General features: G+C 71.2%; 2 protein-coding genes across 2 annotated transcripts; both read right to left on the bottom strand.

Moving 5' to 3' along the window:
- Nucleotides 1-219: 219 nt before the first annotated feature.
- Nucleotides 220-4,293, bottom strand: LOC311202608 (glycoprotein-N-acetylgalactosamine 3-beta-galactosyltransferase 1-like; the record flags this gene model as incomplete). The annotated part of the gene is made up of 3 exons (XM_084277197.1): nt 220-811; nt 2,240-2,901; nt 4,131-4,293. The coding sequence occupies 3 exons, from the start codon at nt 4,291-4,293 to the stop codon at nt 572-574; spliced, it is 1,065 nt and encodes a 354-aa protein (XP_084133323.1). The 3' UTR covers nt 220-571.
- Nucleotides 4,294-6,454: 2,161 nt separating this feature from the next.
- GLI1 (GLI family zinc finger 1) lies at nt 6,455-15,865 on the bottom strand (the record flags this gene model as incomplete). Its single annotated transcript, XM_084277196.1, has 12 exons — nt 6,455-7,139; nt 7,233-8,484; nt 9,325-9,598; nt 9,715-9,966; nt 11,896-12,060; nt 12,986-13,135; nt 13,618-13,758; nt 13,870-13,971; nt 14,057-14,222; nt 15,051-15,283; nt 15,523-15,578; nt 15,781-15,865. 12 exons carry the CDS (start codon nt 15,863-15,865, stop codon nt 6,455-6,457), a joined length of 3,561 nt encoding a protein of 1,186 aa, XP_084133322.1.
- Nucleotides 15,866-16,591: the final 726 nt, after the last annotated feature.

The raw sequence follows: 16,591 nt of genomic DNA, 5'->3' as shown, positions 1-16,591 counted from the left end.
CCGCCCCCATGCCCCCCAGCCGTGCCCCCCACCCCATCCCCTGGCACAGGAGCAGAGCAGACCCACTCCCCCCCCCCCCTCGTTTTCTACAACAACCTTTTGTACGCCCCCTCCCCCTGCCGTGCCCTGACCCCCCCTCCTCATCCCCCCCCCGCCCCTTTTCTCGGTGTCCCCTTGGGAACCTCTTTAATTTATTGCTTCGTTTAGCGTTAGGATAGAGCCAGCCCCCCCCCCACCGCGGTGCCCCAGCCTGGCGGGGCAGGGAGGGGGGGGGGGAACCGCCGGCGGGACCCCCACCACCCCTCCTGCTCACCGCTGCGGGGGGGGGGGGTGGGGGGTGGGGAAAGGGGGGAGCCCGCTCCTCCCCTTCCCCCCCTCATTGAGACCCCCCATGAATGTAGAGCCCCCCCCCCAACTCCCACCCCGCCCCTGCTGTGACGCCCCCGCCGTGCCCCGCGCCCGGGCTGAGCCAGGACCCCCGGGTTGGGGGCCGGGGGTGGGGTCTGGGGGTGGGGTCTGGGGGTGGGTGGGTGGGTGGGTGGGTGGGGGGGTTGGGGGGGTCACAGCGGTTTCACTCCTCGGGCTGTCGCTGTAAGTTCGTAACAATGTCGGGCTTGGCGCTGTGAGCGCGGCGGCTGCTCCCTGCCGGGGGGGCGCGGCGGCGGCGGCGGGGGGCCGGCGGCCCGGGGGGCCGGTAGCGGGGCCGGTAGCCGTAGGGCCGCAGGCGGTGGGTCAGGTACTCCAGCGCGTACTGCTGCTCCGCGCTCACGTAGTGGAACGACACGGACAGCGCGGAGCAGCAGGCGGCGGCCTGCGGGGGAGGGAGGGAGGGGTGGTGAAGGGGGCGGGGCGATGAGGGGGAGGAGGGAGATGATTGGGTGGGGAGGGGAGGGGCGGGGCGGTGGAGGGGGAGGGGGGGAGATGATTGGATGGGGCGGTGAGGGGGCGGGGCGGGAAAAGGGCGGGGAGATGAGGGGCGGGGAAGGGGCGGGCACGGGCGGGGCGCCGATTGGGAGAGGCGGGAGCTGATTGGGCGGGGCGGTGAGGGGGCGGGGCGTCGATTGGGAGAGGAGGGAGACGATTGGGCGAGGCGCTGAGGGAGGAGCGGGCGATGAAGGGGGCGGGGCGCCGATTGGGCGAGGCGGGAGCTGATTGGGCGAGTCGCTGAAAGGGCGTGGCGGTAAAGGGGAAGGGGCGGTGAAGGGGCGGGCATGGGCGTGGCGCCGATTGGGCGAGGCGCTGAAGGGGGCGGGGTTGTGAAGGGGCGGGGCGGGGAAGGGGCGGGCATGGGCGGAGCGCCGATTGGGAGAGGCGGGAGCTGATTGGACGAGGCGCTGAGAGGGCGGGGCAGTGAAGGGGCGGGGCGCCTATTGGGAGAGGCGGCAGCCGATTGGGCGAGGCGCTGAGAGGGCGGGAACTGGCGGGGCGGGAGGGGGCGGGGCGCCGATGGGAGAGTCGACGTTGATTGGGCGGGAGGGGGCGGGGCGCCGATTGGGTGGACGCCCAAGGGGCGGGGCTTGGGATGCAAATAAGGAAGGCGGGACTGATGGGCGGAGTTTCGTATGCAAATATGACGGGTGCGGTTTGAGCAGGGGGGTGGGCGGGGCTCGTTGGGCGGGTGGGTGGAGCCGACGGGGTGGGCGGGGCCTGTCCGCCCCGCTGGAGCCGCAGGAGATGCAGTGGGGGGGGGGTGGGGTCCCGAGGGGCTCAGGGGGGACATGGGGGGGGTTATGGGGGGTTTGGGAGCCCCAGTGTGCTTGGGAGGACATGGGAGGTGGTCACAGGATGTTTGGGGGCCCTGGGGGATGCAGGGAGGGGGGTGTTGGAGGCCCTGAGGGGCTGAGGGGGATGATCACAGGGGTGTTGGGGACCCCAAGGGGCTCCAGAGGGACACAGGGGGAGGTCACAGGGGTATTGGGGGCCACAAGGGGCTCCAGAGGGACACAGGGGAGAGGTCACAGGGGTATTGGGGGCCACAAGGGGCTCCAGAGAGACACAGGGGGAGGTCATAGGGGTATTGGGGGCCCCAAGGGGCTCCAGAGGGACACAGGGAGGAGATCACAGGGGTGTTGGGGACCCCAAGGGGCTCCAGAGGGACACAGGGGGAGATCACAGGGGTATTGGGGGCCACAAGGGGCTCCAGAGGGACACAGGGGAGGTCACAGGGGTATTGGGGGCCACAAGGGACTCCAGAGGGACACAGGGGGGTTCTCCCCCAGGCCCAGAGCCCCTCACTCACCGGCTGCACGGGGTAGTAGGAGTACTGCGGGTAGAAGCGGTTGCGGGGCAGGTCCTGGGTGAGGTGCCGCTCGGGCGGGAAGGGGTGGAAGGTCTCCAGCCCCTGCGTGTCGCGCGTGTCGCCCGCCTCCACCCCCAGCTTCTCCATGCACTGTCCCAGGGCCACGTCCTCCACGGCGCTGGTGTGGGTGCAGGTGCCGTCGGCGAAAGCCCCCACGAACCTCCTGAGGGCCTCCCTGCTGAGCACGTAGCCGGCCCCGCCGCTCATGTAGCCCTGCTTGACGAAGGGCCTGAACCTCTTCCCGAAGTAGACGGGGCGGTCGGGGGCCTGGCGGGCCAGCAGCCAGCGCAGGTTGGCCACCACCACGAAGGTGTCATCGTCGGCCTTGAGGAACCAGTCAGCCTGGCCCAGGTAGTGCTGGTGAACGTACTGGAAGGCGCGGATGGTTTTCCAGTAGAGCTGGTGCCGTCCCTCCTGGACGGGCAGCCCCACGGCCGGGAAGGTGTCGTCGGCCTCGGAGCTCATGAAGAGAGCCAGGTTGCAGTGCCGGGCCCAGGTGGCCTGGACGTGCCGGGCTCTGGTCTTCAGGGTGCGGGGTCCCGTCATCACCCAGCAGAGGATGCGCACCCGCTCGTACAGCGAGCGCGCCAGGGTGCTGTTCACTGCGGGGCCGGAGGGGTGGGGAGGGGGGCAACGGGGGTGGGGAGAATCAGGGCGGGGGCTGGGCTGGGTTGGGAGGGACCCCCAAGGGTCACAGAGCTCCAACCCCCCTGCCACAGGCAGGGACACCAAGCTCCAGGCCTGGAGCTACACAAGGTTGCCCCCCCCACACACACCCCTGTTTGGAGTCTCCACCGTGGGGGGATGGTGCCAGGCTGGGCCCTGGCTCAGCCCCGGCATCATCGTCCCACCACCCGCTCAGCGCTCCCTCCACCAGACACACTGTCCCCTCACCCCCCCCCCAACTGTCCCCTCACATCCCCCCCCCACTGTCCCCTCACGTCCCCCCCACATCCCCCCACTGTCCCCTCACATCCCCCCCCACTGTCCCCTCACATTCCCCCCCCACATCCCCCCACTGTCCCCTCACATCCCCCCACTGTCCCCTCACATCCCCCCCCAACTGTCCCCTCACACCCCCCCCAACTGTCCCCTCACGTCCCCCCTACTGTCCCCTCACGTCCCCCCCACATCCCCCCACTGTCCCCTCACATTCCCCCCCGCTGTCCCCTCATATCCCATCCCCCCCACGCTGTGCCCCCACATCCCCCCTCATGTCCCACCCCCACGCTGTCCTCTCACATCCCCCCACTGTCCCCTCACGTCCCCCCCCACATCCCCCCCCCACATCCCCCCCACTGTCCCCCCACATCCCCCCCAACTGTCCCCTCACATTCCCCCCCACATCCCCCCCACTGTCCCCTCACATCCCCCCCACTGTCCCCTCATATCCCATCCCCCCCACGCTGTGCCCCCACATCCCCCCTCATGTCCCACCCCCACGCTGTCCTCTCACATCCCCCCCACTGTCCCCTCACATCCCCCTCCCACATCCCCCCCCGCTGCCCCCTCACATCCCCCCACTGTCCCCTCACGTCCCCCCCGCTGCCCCCTCACATTCCCCCCTCCGCTGTCCCCCCACATCCCCCCACTGTCCCCCCACATTCCCCCCCCCCCACTGTCCCCAGCTCCAAACCATCCCCCCCCCCCCAGCCCCCACACCCCCTCCCAGTTCACACCCCCCCCAGCTGTCACCCAGCGCCCCTCCCAAGGTGACCCACGGGTGTCCGTGTGTCCGCCCGTATCCGTCTGTGCTTCCGGGACCGCTCCCTCCCCACCCCCACCCCCACCCCCGGCCTGGGCGTCTCCCCAGGGGCCACCCCGGGCTCACCTGCGGGCTGGGGGAGGGGCAGCAGGCGGGTGACGCGGGGGGCTGCGAGGGGCGCCGGGGGCACCCAGGGCAGCTGCAGCACTTGCAGGACGCCGCCCCCCAGCAGCAGCCCCACGGCGAAGCCCAGGGCCAGGCAGGACACCCGGGGGGGGACGCTCCACATGGCCCCGGCGCCACGGCCCCGGGGTGCTGCAGGTAGATGGGGACAGGAGGGCTCGGTCTGCATTGGGTGGGGGGGGGGAATTGGGTCTCCTCCCCCACCCCCCGGGGTGTGGCAGGGGTCCTGTCACCCACAGACCCCCCCCCCCCCCCCTCCATCGCAGCAGGACCCTGCCCCTGGCTCTGATCCCTCTCCCATCACCAGCCCCCCACCCCCCCGTGACACCCTCCTGGGGCAGGGAGAGCCCGACCTGCCCAGCGAAGCTCATTACCAGCCACTAATTAGCGCCGCAGGGGGCTGGCTTGGGGGGGAAGGGGGTTAAGTGGCGGGGGCAGGGCATTTGGGGTCCCAGGGCAGTGATGGGCATGAGGGAGCGGACAGGGGTCTCCCCCCTCCCCAGGGTCTCCGTCCCCCCCCCCGCTGCCGGGTCCGGTACCTGCCGCTGCTTCGCTCACCTGGCCCGTCCAGCACCGCCCGGGGCGGGGGCCCGATCCTGCCCAACCCCCCGGGGCGGGGGCAGCCCCAGCCCGGCCCCCCCCCCCCCCCGCAACCTGCCACCCCAATATAGGGACCCACATCCCCCCCCCCCCCCTTAATGCGGGGGCAGCTTCCCGCACACCCCACGCGCGGGGGTCCCGCGGGGCAGCACCCCGAGGAGGAAGCGGCGCCAGGCAAAGGCTTTAATTGGGGGGGCTGAGGGGGGGTCACAGCATCACCCCTGGGTCCCCACCCCCCACCCCTGCCCCTCCCGGGTCCAAGGGACCCCTCCCAACCCCCCCACCCGGGGGGGGGGGGGCACAGGGCAGGAGGGGGGTGGGGGTCGGCGAGAGGCCCCTTCCCCACCCTGAGCCCATCACCGTGGCCTCTGCCTGGGTCTCCCTAAGCAGGGTGGGGGGGGCGCACACTCATAGCCCCCTCCCCACGGTGCCCCTCCCCCCCTCGGGGACACCCCGACCCCTCCCCACGCAGCCCCCGCCCCGCCCCGCCCCCCCCCCCCCCGGTGCCCCCGAGGCGGCGGCGGCGGCTCCGGCCGCGGAGCCAGAGGGAACATCCCGCCCGCCCGGGGAAGCGGAGGGAGCTGGGACGGGCCGCCGGCCCCCGCCGCACCCCCGGGGCGGCCTGTGGAGGCCGCGGGGCCCCGGCTGGGCCTGAGGGACGCGGCGGGGCCGGCGGCTCCTTCCCGCGCCGCTCCCGCTCCGGGGCGGGCGGACTTCCGGCGTCGGGAGGACTTCCGGCCCATAGAGAGCGGGGGGGGGCGGGGGATGGAGCGGCGCGTCCGCCTCCCCGGGAGGGTCCCGGGAGGGTCCCGGGGGGGCCCGGCCGCTGCTCCGGGGGCCTGGGGACGCCCCGGGGCTCCATCCCTGTGCCCGGAGCGGCCCCCGGCGGGAGGGAGAGAGGCCTCCGGGCCCGGGGGGGTCTCACGGCGCCCGGTCAGCGCTGCGGGGGCGGCGGCGGCAGCGCCGGGACCGGCCGGTGTCCCCCCCCCCAGCCCCCCCAGGGCTGGACCCCCGGTCCGGAGCTGCCGCGGGGCCGGGAAAGGCCGGGGAGGGGTCGGGGGGGGTGGGAAGCTGCCGGTACCGGGCTGCAGCCGGGCGCCGGTCTGCGCGGTGAGGCAGCGGAGAGCTCGCGGGGCCCTGAGGAAGGGTTTAATGGGGGGGGGGGGTCCCTCCGAGGAGGGAAGGCTGGGCCAGCGACCCCCCCCCCGCCCCGAGACACACACACGGGGGTACAGCGGTACCGGGCGCCCCGACCCCCCCCAGCACCATCCCCACCCCCCCCGGCTTCTCCCTCCTTGGGGGGGGTGGGGGGGGGTGGGACAGGGACTGGGGGGGGGGAGACACAGGGACTGTGGGGGGGGGACACACAGGGGCTGGGGGGATGGGGCCTGCCCACGGCGCTGGGGGGAGCCGAGGGAGCTCTTTGGTTTTAAGACTCTGCTGGGGGGAAGCAGCACTGGAGTGGAAGGAGGGGCTCCCCAAACCCACACTCCCCCCCCCTTTGCCCCCCACATGAGAACTGGCACAACAGGCTGGAGGAGGAGAGACTGTGTGATGGTTCCCCCCACCCCCTGTGCCCCACACACACCCCTTCCAAGGCATAAATCTCTGTCCAAGGGGGTAGGAGACCCCCCCACCCCCCCAGCTTGGCCTGAGGTACCTCCCAGCTAGGACAGGGAGTTGAGGAAGTGGCTCTCCCCGGCCAGGCTGCTCAGCATGGAGCTCATCTCCCCCACAGCCATGTTGGCCCCGGGCAGGAGGCTGCCGGCCGGGCCCGGGGGTGCAGCCAGCGGCACCGGGGGCTCCTCGTCCTCCACGATGGCAGCAAAGTCAAGGTGCGTGTTCTCCAGGTCCAGGGAGTCCAGGCTGTTGCCCACCACCTGCTCCCCCAAATCCAAGTAGCAGTACGAGCTGCCCCTCTGGCCTTCCAGGCTCCCGCCGTAGTGCCCGGGACCCCCGCAGCTCGTCGTTGAGTGGCTCAGGGGCTTGTGCCCCCCTTTCCCCCCCTGGTTTGGGTAGCAGAGGGTGGTTAGGGGGCTGCTGGGCACCTCGGGGGCTGGGCAGGCCTGGGGGGGCCGCAGCAGGCGGCGGGAGCTGCTGTCTGGCCCCGGGTAGGGGGGGTTTGGCTGCGCCGGGTGCCCCGCGTAGCTCAGCCCGTTGTGGTGAGCGGCCGGTTTGGGGGGCGGTGGGACCAGCTCGGGGCTGAAGCAGGGGATGCTGAGGAGGTCCCGGGTCTCCCCCAGCGCCGGGAGGTGACCGGGTTTCCCCTGGTAAGCCGAGTACTTAGCGCTGGGGTAAGGGGGCGGCTGGGTGGCGGGGCACTGCCCGGCTTCCCCCCCCAGCCCCACGCCGCTCTCCCCCCACCCCAGCTGGGGCTGGGGGTAGCTACACCCCGAGCCCGCCTTACCCTGAGCAGCGGGCCCCGGGCTCAGCGTCTCCATGTACCTCACCGGCTCCTCCGGCCGGTAACCGGCGTGTGCCACAGCCCGAGCGAACGGCCCCGGGGGCTGCGCGGGGGGTTTGGGGTTCTGGCAGGGGGGCAGCGCGGGGGGGGGCGCCGGGTACCGCTGCTGCTGCTGCTCTGTTTTGATGGGGTGAAGCCGCTGCCCCCCGGGGAACCCACCCAGTTTAGGGTGCTGCCCAACGAGGGGGTACTGAGTGCTGGGGTGGGGAGGGTGGGGGGCGGGCAGGGTGGCTGTGGAGGTGCTGGGCTGCCCGGACCCCATCTCTAGGTCCCTTCGGGGGGCTTCACCCCAAGGAACCGACCCCGGCCCGGTGCCCGCACGCCCGTTGCCGAAGTGCGGGGACATTTGGCACTGCGGGAGGAAGAGCTCGGCCGGCAGCAGCCCGTCCTCAGGCTGCGGGGGCTGCGGGGGCTGCGGGGGCTGCGGGACCCCCGCCGTGCCGTAGGGGCTTTGGCAGGGGAGCTGCACCGGGGCCGGTCCCGGGAAGCTCTGCTCGGTGTAGCCCAGGTACCGATCCCCCCGCAGCGAGCCCGGCCCCGCTCCCTCCGAGCTCCCGCTCTCCACGAAGACGTTCTCACCCAGGCTGGGGGGGTGCGGGGAGAAGACGCGGCGCTGGAGGTGGGCGTCGGGCCCCCCCGGGGGCTGCAGGGGGGTCCCCCTGCCCATCCCCAGCGCCTTCACGTTCCCCGCGCTCCGGAGCCGCGGCACCCTGGGGTGGGGGGCGGCAGCGCTGCGGGAGGGGTCGCTGGCTCTGCGGGCTGGGGGGTTCGGGGGGATGGGCCCCGCGTAGCCGGGGGGATGCTGGTGGTGGGGGTCGTGCCTCCGCGGCAAAGCGCTGCAAGGGAAGCGGGGGTCGAGCGGCCCCGGGTAATCCCCGGCTGAGCTGCCGGTACCGGGTAAGGGGGTCGGGGGGGCAGCGCCGGTGGCTGCGGCGTATCTGGCCCTGAGGCGGTAACGCTGCGCCGGGGTGAGGGTCCCCAAGGCCGGTAACCCCCCGCCCAGGGGTTCCTCCGGCGAGACGGGCTCGTAGGTGTCCGGCAGCCCCCCCGGAGCAGCCGGGAGAGGCCCCGTCCCGCCGCTCGGGAACGGGGAGGCGAGGGACGAGCGGCGGCTCACGGTGTAGGCGGAGCTGAGGGTGCTGCTGGCGCTGCCGCGGCGCTCGCTCGGCGGGGGCGCAGCCGGTTCGGCCCCGCGGCGGAGGGGGGCGGCCGGTGGCACCTCCCCGGGCAGCCCTGGAGGGGGGGGACACACACGGAACGGAGGGGTCAGGGCACGGCCCGGGATGGGCGTGTGGCCGCTGAACTGGTTGGTACTGGAAGTGGACTGGGGGGATTGTTGGGGGGGGGGGTCTGGAACGGCTGCGGTTGGACTGAGAAGCTCAAGGTGGGGTGCGGCTCAGGTTGGGGAGGGGGGTCACCCCCTAGGAAGAGCGCTGGAGGGATTCGGGGGGGGGGCAGGAAGAAGGGGTGGGGGGAATAGGGGTGGGTCACCCCTGGGGTGGGTCACCCCTGGGATGGGTCAGCGTAGGGCTTCTGGGGGGGGAATAGGGGTGGGTCACCCCTGGGGTGGGTCTCCATAGGGCTTTTGGGGGGGTGGGGGGAAGGAGGGGTGGGTCACCCTTGGGATGGGTCACCCCTGGGGTGGGTCACCATAGGGCTTCTGGGGGGGTGGGGGGAAGGAGGGGTGGGTCACACCTGAGGTGGGTCACCCCTGGGATGGGTCACCCCTGGGATGGGTCAGCGTAGGGCTTCTGGGGGAGGGGAAGGAGGGGTGGGTCACCCTTGAGGTGGGTCCCCCCTGGAGTGGGTCAGCGTAGGGCTTCTGGGGGGGGGGGAATAGGGGTGGGTCACCCCTGGGGTGGGTCTCCATAGGGCTTCGGGGGGGGGGGGGGGAAGGAGGGGTGGGTCACCCCTGGGGCGGGTCACTGTAGGGCTTCTTGGGGGGGAATAAGGGTGGGTCACCCCTGAGGTGGGTTCCCCCCCAAGCAAGGGGAAGGTGTGGAAACCTCTCAAGCTGCGACCCAGCCCCCTCCCACCACAGCACACCCCCCCCCCCACCAGCCCGAGGCTCACCGGGGAGGGCGGGTAAACTGAGGCACGCTGCAGCTGGGGGGTTCCTCAGCTGCCTCAGCTTGTCGATACGCAGGTTCTCCAGCTTGTGCAGGGCCGCCAGCCCCGAGGTGCCCATGGGCTCCGCGGGCAGCGTGTCCTCCAGCGTGGACAGGTCCTCGTAGCTGCCCCCCGTGTTCCCCGTCATCTCCACCCCGCTGTCGTTGTTGGTGACGCTGCCGAGGGGGGACCGGTCGCTGCTGCACGACGACTGCCCACCGGGGCTGGGCTGCGGCTTCTGGGGGTACCCAGAGTGGTACCCAATAAAGGGAGGGGAGGGGGGGATGTGAGGGGTGGGTGGATGCAGAGATACCCCCCCATTTACACCCCCCACACCCCCTCCAGCCTCCTCACCAAGGTCAAGTCGGGCACCAAGAGTTTCCCATCGTCCTTTCGGGCCTCAGCAGAGCTGGGGGTGTCTTTCTCCTGCTTCATGTCGGGGGGGCCGCTGTGGGGGGGGGGCAGGGGGCGTCCCGGGGCCCCGTCCCCTCGGTGCTTCTTGGTGACGTGGGCGTCGGGGCCGTGCACGGTCTTGACGTGTTTGCGCAGGGAGCTGGGGTCGGTGTAGCGCTTGATGCAGCCGGGGATCTTGCACACGTAGGGCTTCTGGGGGGGGGTTTAGAGGGGGGGTCACCCTGGGGTGGGTCACTGTAGGGCTTCTGGGGGGGGGTTTAGAGCGGGGTCACCCTGGGGTGGGTCACTGTAGGGCTTCTGGGGGGGGTTTAGAGGGGGGTCACCCTGGGGTGGGTCACTGTAGGGCTTCTGGGGGGGGGTTTAGAGGGGGGTCACCCTGGGGTGGGTCACTGTAGGGCTTCTGGGGGGGGGTTAGAGGGGGGGTCACCCTGGGGTGGGTCACTGTAGGGCTTCTGGGGGGGGTTTAGAGGGGGGTCACCCTGGGGTGGGTCACTGTAGGGCTTCTGGGGGGGGGCAGAGGGGGGGTCACCCTGGGGTGGGTCACTGTAGGGCTTCTGGGGGGGGGCAGAGGGGGGGTCACCCTGGGGTGGGTCACTGTAGGGCTTCTGGGGGGGGGGTTAGAGGGGGGTCACCCTGGGGTGGGTCACTGTAGGGCTTCTGGGGGGGGGCAGAGGGGGGGTCACCCTGGGGTGGGTCACTGTAGGGCTTCTGGGGGGGGGCAGAGGGGGGGTCACCCTGGGGTGGGTCACTGTAGGGCTTCTGGGGGGGGGTTTAGAGGGGGGGTCACCCTGGGGTGGGTCACTGTAGGGCTTCTGGGGGGGGCAGAGGGGGGGTCACCCTGGGGTGGGTCACTGTAGGGCTTCTGGGGGGGAGTTTAGAGGGGGGGTCACCCTGGGGTGGGTCACTGTAGGGCTTCTGGGGGGGGGCAGAGGGGGGGTCACCCTGGGGTGGGTCACTGTAGGGCTTCTGGGGGGGGGGTTAGAGGGGGGTCACCCTGGGGTGGGTCACTGTAGGGCTTCTGGGGGGGGGGTTTAGAGGGGGGTCACCCTGGGGTGGGTCACTGTAGGGCTTCTGGGGGGGGGGTTAGAGGGGGGGTCACCCTGGGCTGGGTCACTGTAGGGCTTCTGGGGGGGGGCAGAGGGGGGGTCACCCTGGGCTGGGTCACTGTAGGGCTTCTGGGGGGGGGCAGAGGGGGGGTCACCCTGGGGTGGGTCACTGTAGGGCTTCTGGGGGGGGGGTTTAGAGGGGGGGTCACCCTGGGGTGGGTCACTGTAGGGCTTCTGGGGGGGGGGCAGAGGGGGGGTCACCCTGGGGTGGGTCACTGTAGGGCTTCTGGGGGGGGGTTTAGAGGGGGGGGTCACCCTGGGGTGGGTCACTGTAGGGCTTCTGGGGGGGGGTTTAGAGGGGGGTCACCCTGGGGTGGGTCACTGTAGGGCTTCTGGGGGGGGGTTTAGAGGGGGGGTCACCCTGGGGTGGGTCACTGTAGGGCTTCTGGGGGGGGGCATTAGTGGTGATGGGAGACACCCTTCCCGCCCCCCCCCCCCCCTCCCCTTCCCAAACAGCACCAGCTGGGTATGAAAATTCCCTACGGATGGAGGGAGTAGAGGGTGGGCAGGATGAGGGTCCTGGGAGGGATGAGGGTCCCAGGGAGGGATGAGGCTCCAGGGAAGGATAAGGGTCCCAGGGAGGGATGAGGGTCCCAGGGAGGGATGAGGGTCCTGGAGAAGGATGAGGGTCCAGGGAGGGATGAGGGTCCCAGGGAGGGATGAGGGTCCAGGGAGGGATGAGGGTCCCAGGGAGGGATGAGGGTCCCAGGGAGGGATGAAGGTTCCAGGGAAGGATGAGGGTCCAGGGAGGGATGGGGGTCCAGGGAGGAATGAGGGTCCTGGGAGGGATGAGGGTCCAGGGAGGGATGAGGGTCCTGGAGAAGGATGAGGGTCCTGGGGAGGGATGAGGGTCCAGGGAGTGATGAGGGTCCTGAGGAGGGATGAAGGACCCGGTGGGATACGGACGGGTGAGGGAGCGAGTGGGGGGCTGACCAGCGTTAGAGCGGGCAGGGGGAGGGTTGGGGGGGGTGTCAGGGTAGAACCCCCGGGGTGGGGGGGTCCGGGGGGGCCGCACCTCGTTGGAGTGGGTGCGGTTCTGGTGCTTGGCGCGGTCCGAGGCGTTGGAGAAGGCCTTGCTGCAGCCCTCGTGCTCGCACACGTAGGGCTTCTCGCCCGTGTGCGACCGCAGGTGCGTCTTCAGGTTCTCCAGGCGGGAATAGGCCTTGTGGCACCCCTCAAACTGCGGGGGCAGCGGGGGGAGGCCTCGCCACAGCCCCCAGACCCCCTCGGCATCCCCCCCACCCCACCCCTGTCCCCCCCACCCATCCCAACCGCTGCGCAGCCCCTCGTGCCGCCCGTCACCCTGTCCCCTGGCTGTGCTGCCCCTCACAGAGCCACAGGGGTGGGATGGGACCCCCAGAGCCCAAGCAGGGTCCCTGGGACAGGGGCTGGGATCTCTCCAGAGGAGGAGACTCCACACCCCCTGGGCAGCCTGTCCCAGGGCTCCCTCACCCTCACTGGGAAGAAGTTCTTCCCCGGACTGGGGGGAACTCCCTGGGCTGCAACTTGAGCCCATCGCCCCTTGTCCTGTCCCCACAGACACTGAGCAGAGGCTGCCCATGGCCCCTGGGTCCCACCCTTCAGCTCTTGATCCCCAGGGATCAGATCCCCTCTCAGTCTCTCCTCCCCAGGCTGAACAGCCCCAGCTCCCTCAGCCTTTCCTCCCAGGGGAGATGCTCCAGCCCCTTCAGCATCTCCCTGTCCCTCCTCTGGCCTCTCTCCAGCAGATCCCTGTCCCTTTGATCCCAGGGAGCCCAGACCTGGACACAACACTCCAGTGGGGCCTGAGCAGGGCAGAGCAGAGGGGGAGGATCCCCTCCTGTCACCTGCTGCCCACACTCCTCCTGATGCCCCCAGGATCCCCTTGGCTCTCTCACTGCTGGCTCGTGGCCACCCTGTCACCCACCAGCACCCCCAGGTCCTTCTCCTCAGCGCTCCCCCCCAGCCCGTCCCAATTCACACCCCACCGATGTCACTCCAGCTCCACCCACCTCACCAGCCCCCCTGCCCACCTCACCCACCCCCAGAGGGGGTTCCCCCTCACCCCCCAGCCCCTTTCAGGCCGGCTCACCCCCTGCCCCCAGCCCTGGCTCGTGCCCTCTCACCGTGCACTTGTGGGGCTTCTCGCCCGTGTGCCGCCTCATGTGCACCACCAGCATGTACTGAGCTTTGAAAGGCCTCTGCTCCCGCGAACACGCTGCCCAGTGGCACACGAACTCCTTCTTCTCCCCGTGGATGTGCTCGTTGTTGATGTGCTGGGGGGAGAGCGGCGTCGTCAGGGGGGATGCTGAGGGTCTGGGAGGGGAGTTGGGTGGTGGGATGTCGGGGTACAGGGATGGGAGGTGGAGAGAGTGGAGGTTGGGGGGTGAAACGGTGCCTGGGGGGGGGTACAGGGGGTGGCTGGGGGCTGGGAGGACCAGGAGAGGATGGAGGGACTGAGGTGGGTTGAGCTGGGGGGGATACAGGAGAGATGGAGCGTCTGGAGGGAGAGAAAAGGCTGTTGGGATGGACCAGCAGCTCGGGAGAACCCCCACAGACCCCCCCCCCCACTCCCCAACCTGGGGGCCAAGTCACAGACAACCTGCCTGAAGTGGAGGACAGACAGACAGACAGACAGACAGACAGACAGACATCCCTCCCTAGGGGCCACTTCCCACCTCAGCCCCTGCGCAGCGAGTTGCTGGGGGGGAGCGGGGTGGGGTGGGGTGGTCTCGGGGGGGGTCAGACCCCCACTCACGTGCACCAGCTGCTCCTGGGTGTCGAACTCCTTGGCGCAGCCGTCCCAATAGCAGTTGGTCTCGTACACGGTCTCGGGCTCTGGTTTCCCATCCTCCTTCTCCAGATCCTTCCGGACATCCAGCATCCCCAGCAAGGGCTCCTGGGGGGGAGCGCTCCCAGTGACCACCCCCTTGTTACTGGGAGGGGTGTACGAGTGGGGAGGGGGTGAGGGGAGGGGGTGAGGGGTGGGGGGTGCTGTCCTGGGTGGTACCTGGGTGCCCGTGGAAGCGGGGCTGGCGATGTCCCCCTCAGGCCTCTCCTCTGGGTACCCCACGGGCTGAGGGCTGCTCAGGCTCCACTCCAGCTTCAGCTGCTGCCGGGGGGGGGGAAGTGGGAGCTGTCAGCATGGGGGGTGCCCACCGATCACCCCACCTCTGCGGGGTGCTGAGCCCCCTTACCTGGCAGTGTTTGAGGGTCCCACGGCCGGAGCCGGGGTGCAGGAGCCCCGGGCGGGCGGATGGGTGCTCGTGGGAGCTGCCGGGGGGCGGCGGGGGGGCAGCGTGGCCGTACGGGTGGGCCTGGCCCTTCGGCTGGCCCGGTGGGCTCTGGTACCCTGGTGATGGGCTGCAAGGAGCCAGAGGGAGGGGTGAGAGTGGGACCCCAGCGAAGGGCAGCGATCCCAGGAGGCTGAACCCCCAGCTGACTCCTTCCCTCATCCACCATCCGGCTCCTCTCCCGCCTTCCCTGGCCCTTATCAGAGAATCCCAGCCTGGGCTGGGTTGGGAGGGACCCCCAAGGGTCCCAGAGCTCCAACCCCCTGCCACAGGCAGGGACACCAACCTCCAGGCCTGGAGCTACACAAGGTTGCCCAGGCCTCCAGCCAACCTGGCCTTGGACACCCCCAGGGATGGATGGGGCACCCACCCCCTCTCTGGGCAGCCCCTTCCAGCCCCTCACCACTCTCTCTGCACAGAACTTCCCCCCAATCTCTCCTCTCCCCATTCCCTCCTCCAGCTTCACCCCAGCCCCTTGTCCTGCCAGTCTCTGCCCTTTAACAAGCCCATTCCCCTCCTGTTCCTGGGGTCCCTTCAGGGACTGGGGGGCTGCAGTGAGGTCCCCCCACAGCCTTCTCTTCTCCAGGCTGACCCAGCCCAGCTCCCTCAGCCTCTCTCCATAGGGGAGCTGCTCCAGCCCTCTGAGCATCCCCGTGGCTCCTCTGACCCCTCTCCACCAGCCCCACATTGTTTTGGGGTCCCAGCTCTGGCCACAGGACTCCCCAGGGCAGAGCAGAGAGGGGACAATCCCCTCCCTGTCCCTACTCCCACCCCTCTGCTGACGGAGCCCAGGACCCCATCGCCCTTCCCAGCTGCAGGAGAAGTTCCTCATCCACCAGGACACCGGGAATCATCGTTCCCACGCTGGGAATGAGTATCCCGGGTGCAGGGTGCTGACCTGAGGGTGCTGATGGAGAGGTGGCCGTAGGAGCCGCTGGCGGAGGCGCAGCGGGAGTTGATGAAGGCCAGGAGGGAGTTGGGGGAGGTGCGGATGATGGTCTGCAGGTCGATGCTGGGCTCGGACAGGGGGGAGATGGACAGGGCCCGCTTCTTGCCCAGTTTGCCGCCCGCCCCACGCGGCGCTGAGAACCGGCAGCCTGGGATGGCAGCAGAGAGATTGGGGTGGGGGGGCTGTGAGGGGGGGGTCACTCTGCTTGGAGGGTGAAGAGTCACCCCCCCACCACCCCCCCCCAGCACACAAACTGGCTGCTCTGGGGCTGGGTGCTGAGTTACCAGATGCTTCTGGACCCTGTGGACCCGGCCAGGGCTCCTGAGCATCATCCCTGGGGGTGCTTGAGACCCCCCCCCTCAAAATCCACCCCCCCCTCCAAAGGATTTTGGGGTGCCGTGCCCACCCCCCCAAGGCTTACCGTCCCCGCTGAGGGGGGGCTCAGCTCCCGGCACCGGCCCATAACCACGGTGGGTGCTGGGGGGGGTCGGCTGGTGGCACAGGGGGAAATCCAGTCCTGGGGGGGGGAAGGGAGGGCAGATGGGGGGATGCTTTAGGGTGGGGTGGGGGGGCAGTGAGGGGATCCCCAAAGTGGTCCCGGGGAGGAGCCCCCAGCACCCATCCCGGGACCCCGAGGGGAATGGGGGGTGGGGGGAGTGGGGGGGTCGCTCCAACCCACCTTGCGGCCCCGGGGGGGCGGGGGGCGGGCGCGGGCAGCGGTGCTGGGTGTAGCCGGTGGCCGGGGCGCCGCTGGGGTTGAACATGTCACGGGGGGGCCCGGCCCGGCCCGGCAGCGCCGCGGGACCCCGCCGAGGGGCTGGAGCCGGCCGGGGCCTGGGGGGGGACACGGGACACCGGTGGGGGGGGGACACGGGACACCGGGGGGGGGGGGACACGGGACACCGGGGGGGACACACCGGGGGGGGGGTGACGGCGGCGCCCAGTGGCCGCCAGGGGGCGCTGCAGCCCCGCACAGCCCCCCCGGTGCCGCTCCGAGCGCCGCCCCCCCCCCGCTCCCCCTCCCCCCCCCCGTGTGTGTGTCCCCCACGGGGGGGGCAACGGGCTGGGGGCGGCCGACCTGCGGCACCCCAAAACTTAGGGGGGGCGGGGGGGCCTGGAAGCACCCCCAGACCCCTCATAACACCCCCTGAGCCCCCCCCCGGTGCCTGGCAGCCCCCCCCAGACCCCTCATAACACCCTGTGAGCCCCCCCCGTGCCTGGCAGCCCCCCCAGACCCCTCATAACACCCCCTGAGCCCCCCCCGTGCCTGGCAGCCCCCCCAGACCCCTCATAACACCCCCTGAGCCCCCCCCCGGTGCCTGGCAGCCCCCCCAGACTCCTCATAACACCCCCTGAGCCCCCCCCCGGTGCCTGGCAGCCCCCCCAGACTCCTCATAACACCCCCTGAGCCCCCCCCCGGTGCCTGGCAGCCCCCCCAGACCCCTCATAACACCCCGTGAGCCCCCCCCCGGTGCCTGGCAGCCCCCCCA

This window comes from Gallinula chloropus (assembly GCF_964237585.1).
Source record: "Gallinula chloropus genome assembly, chromosome: 31".
Classification (NCBI taxonomy): Eukaryota; Metazoa; Chordata; class Aves; order Gruiformes; family Rallidae; genus Gallinula; species Gallinula chloropus.
This window is presented reverse-complemented; position numbering and strand designations above follow the sequence as displayed.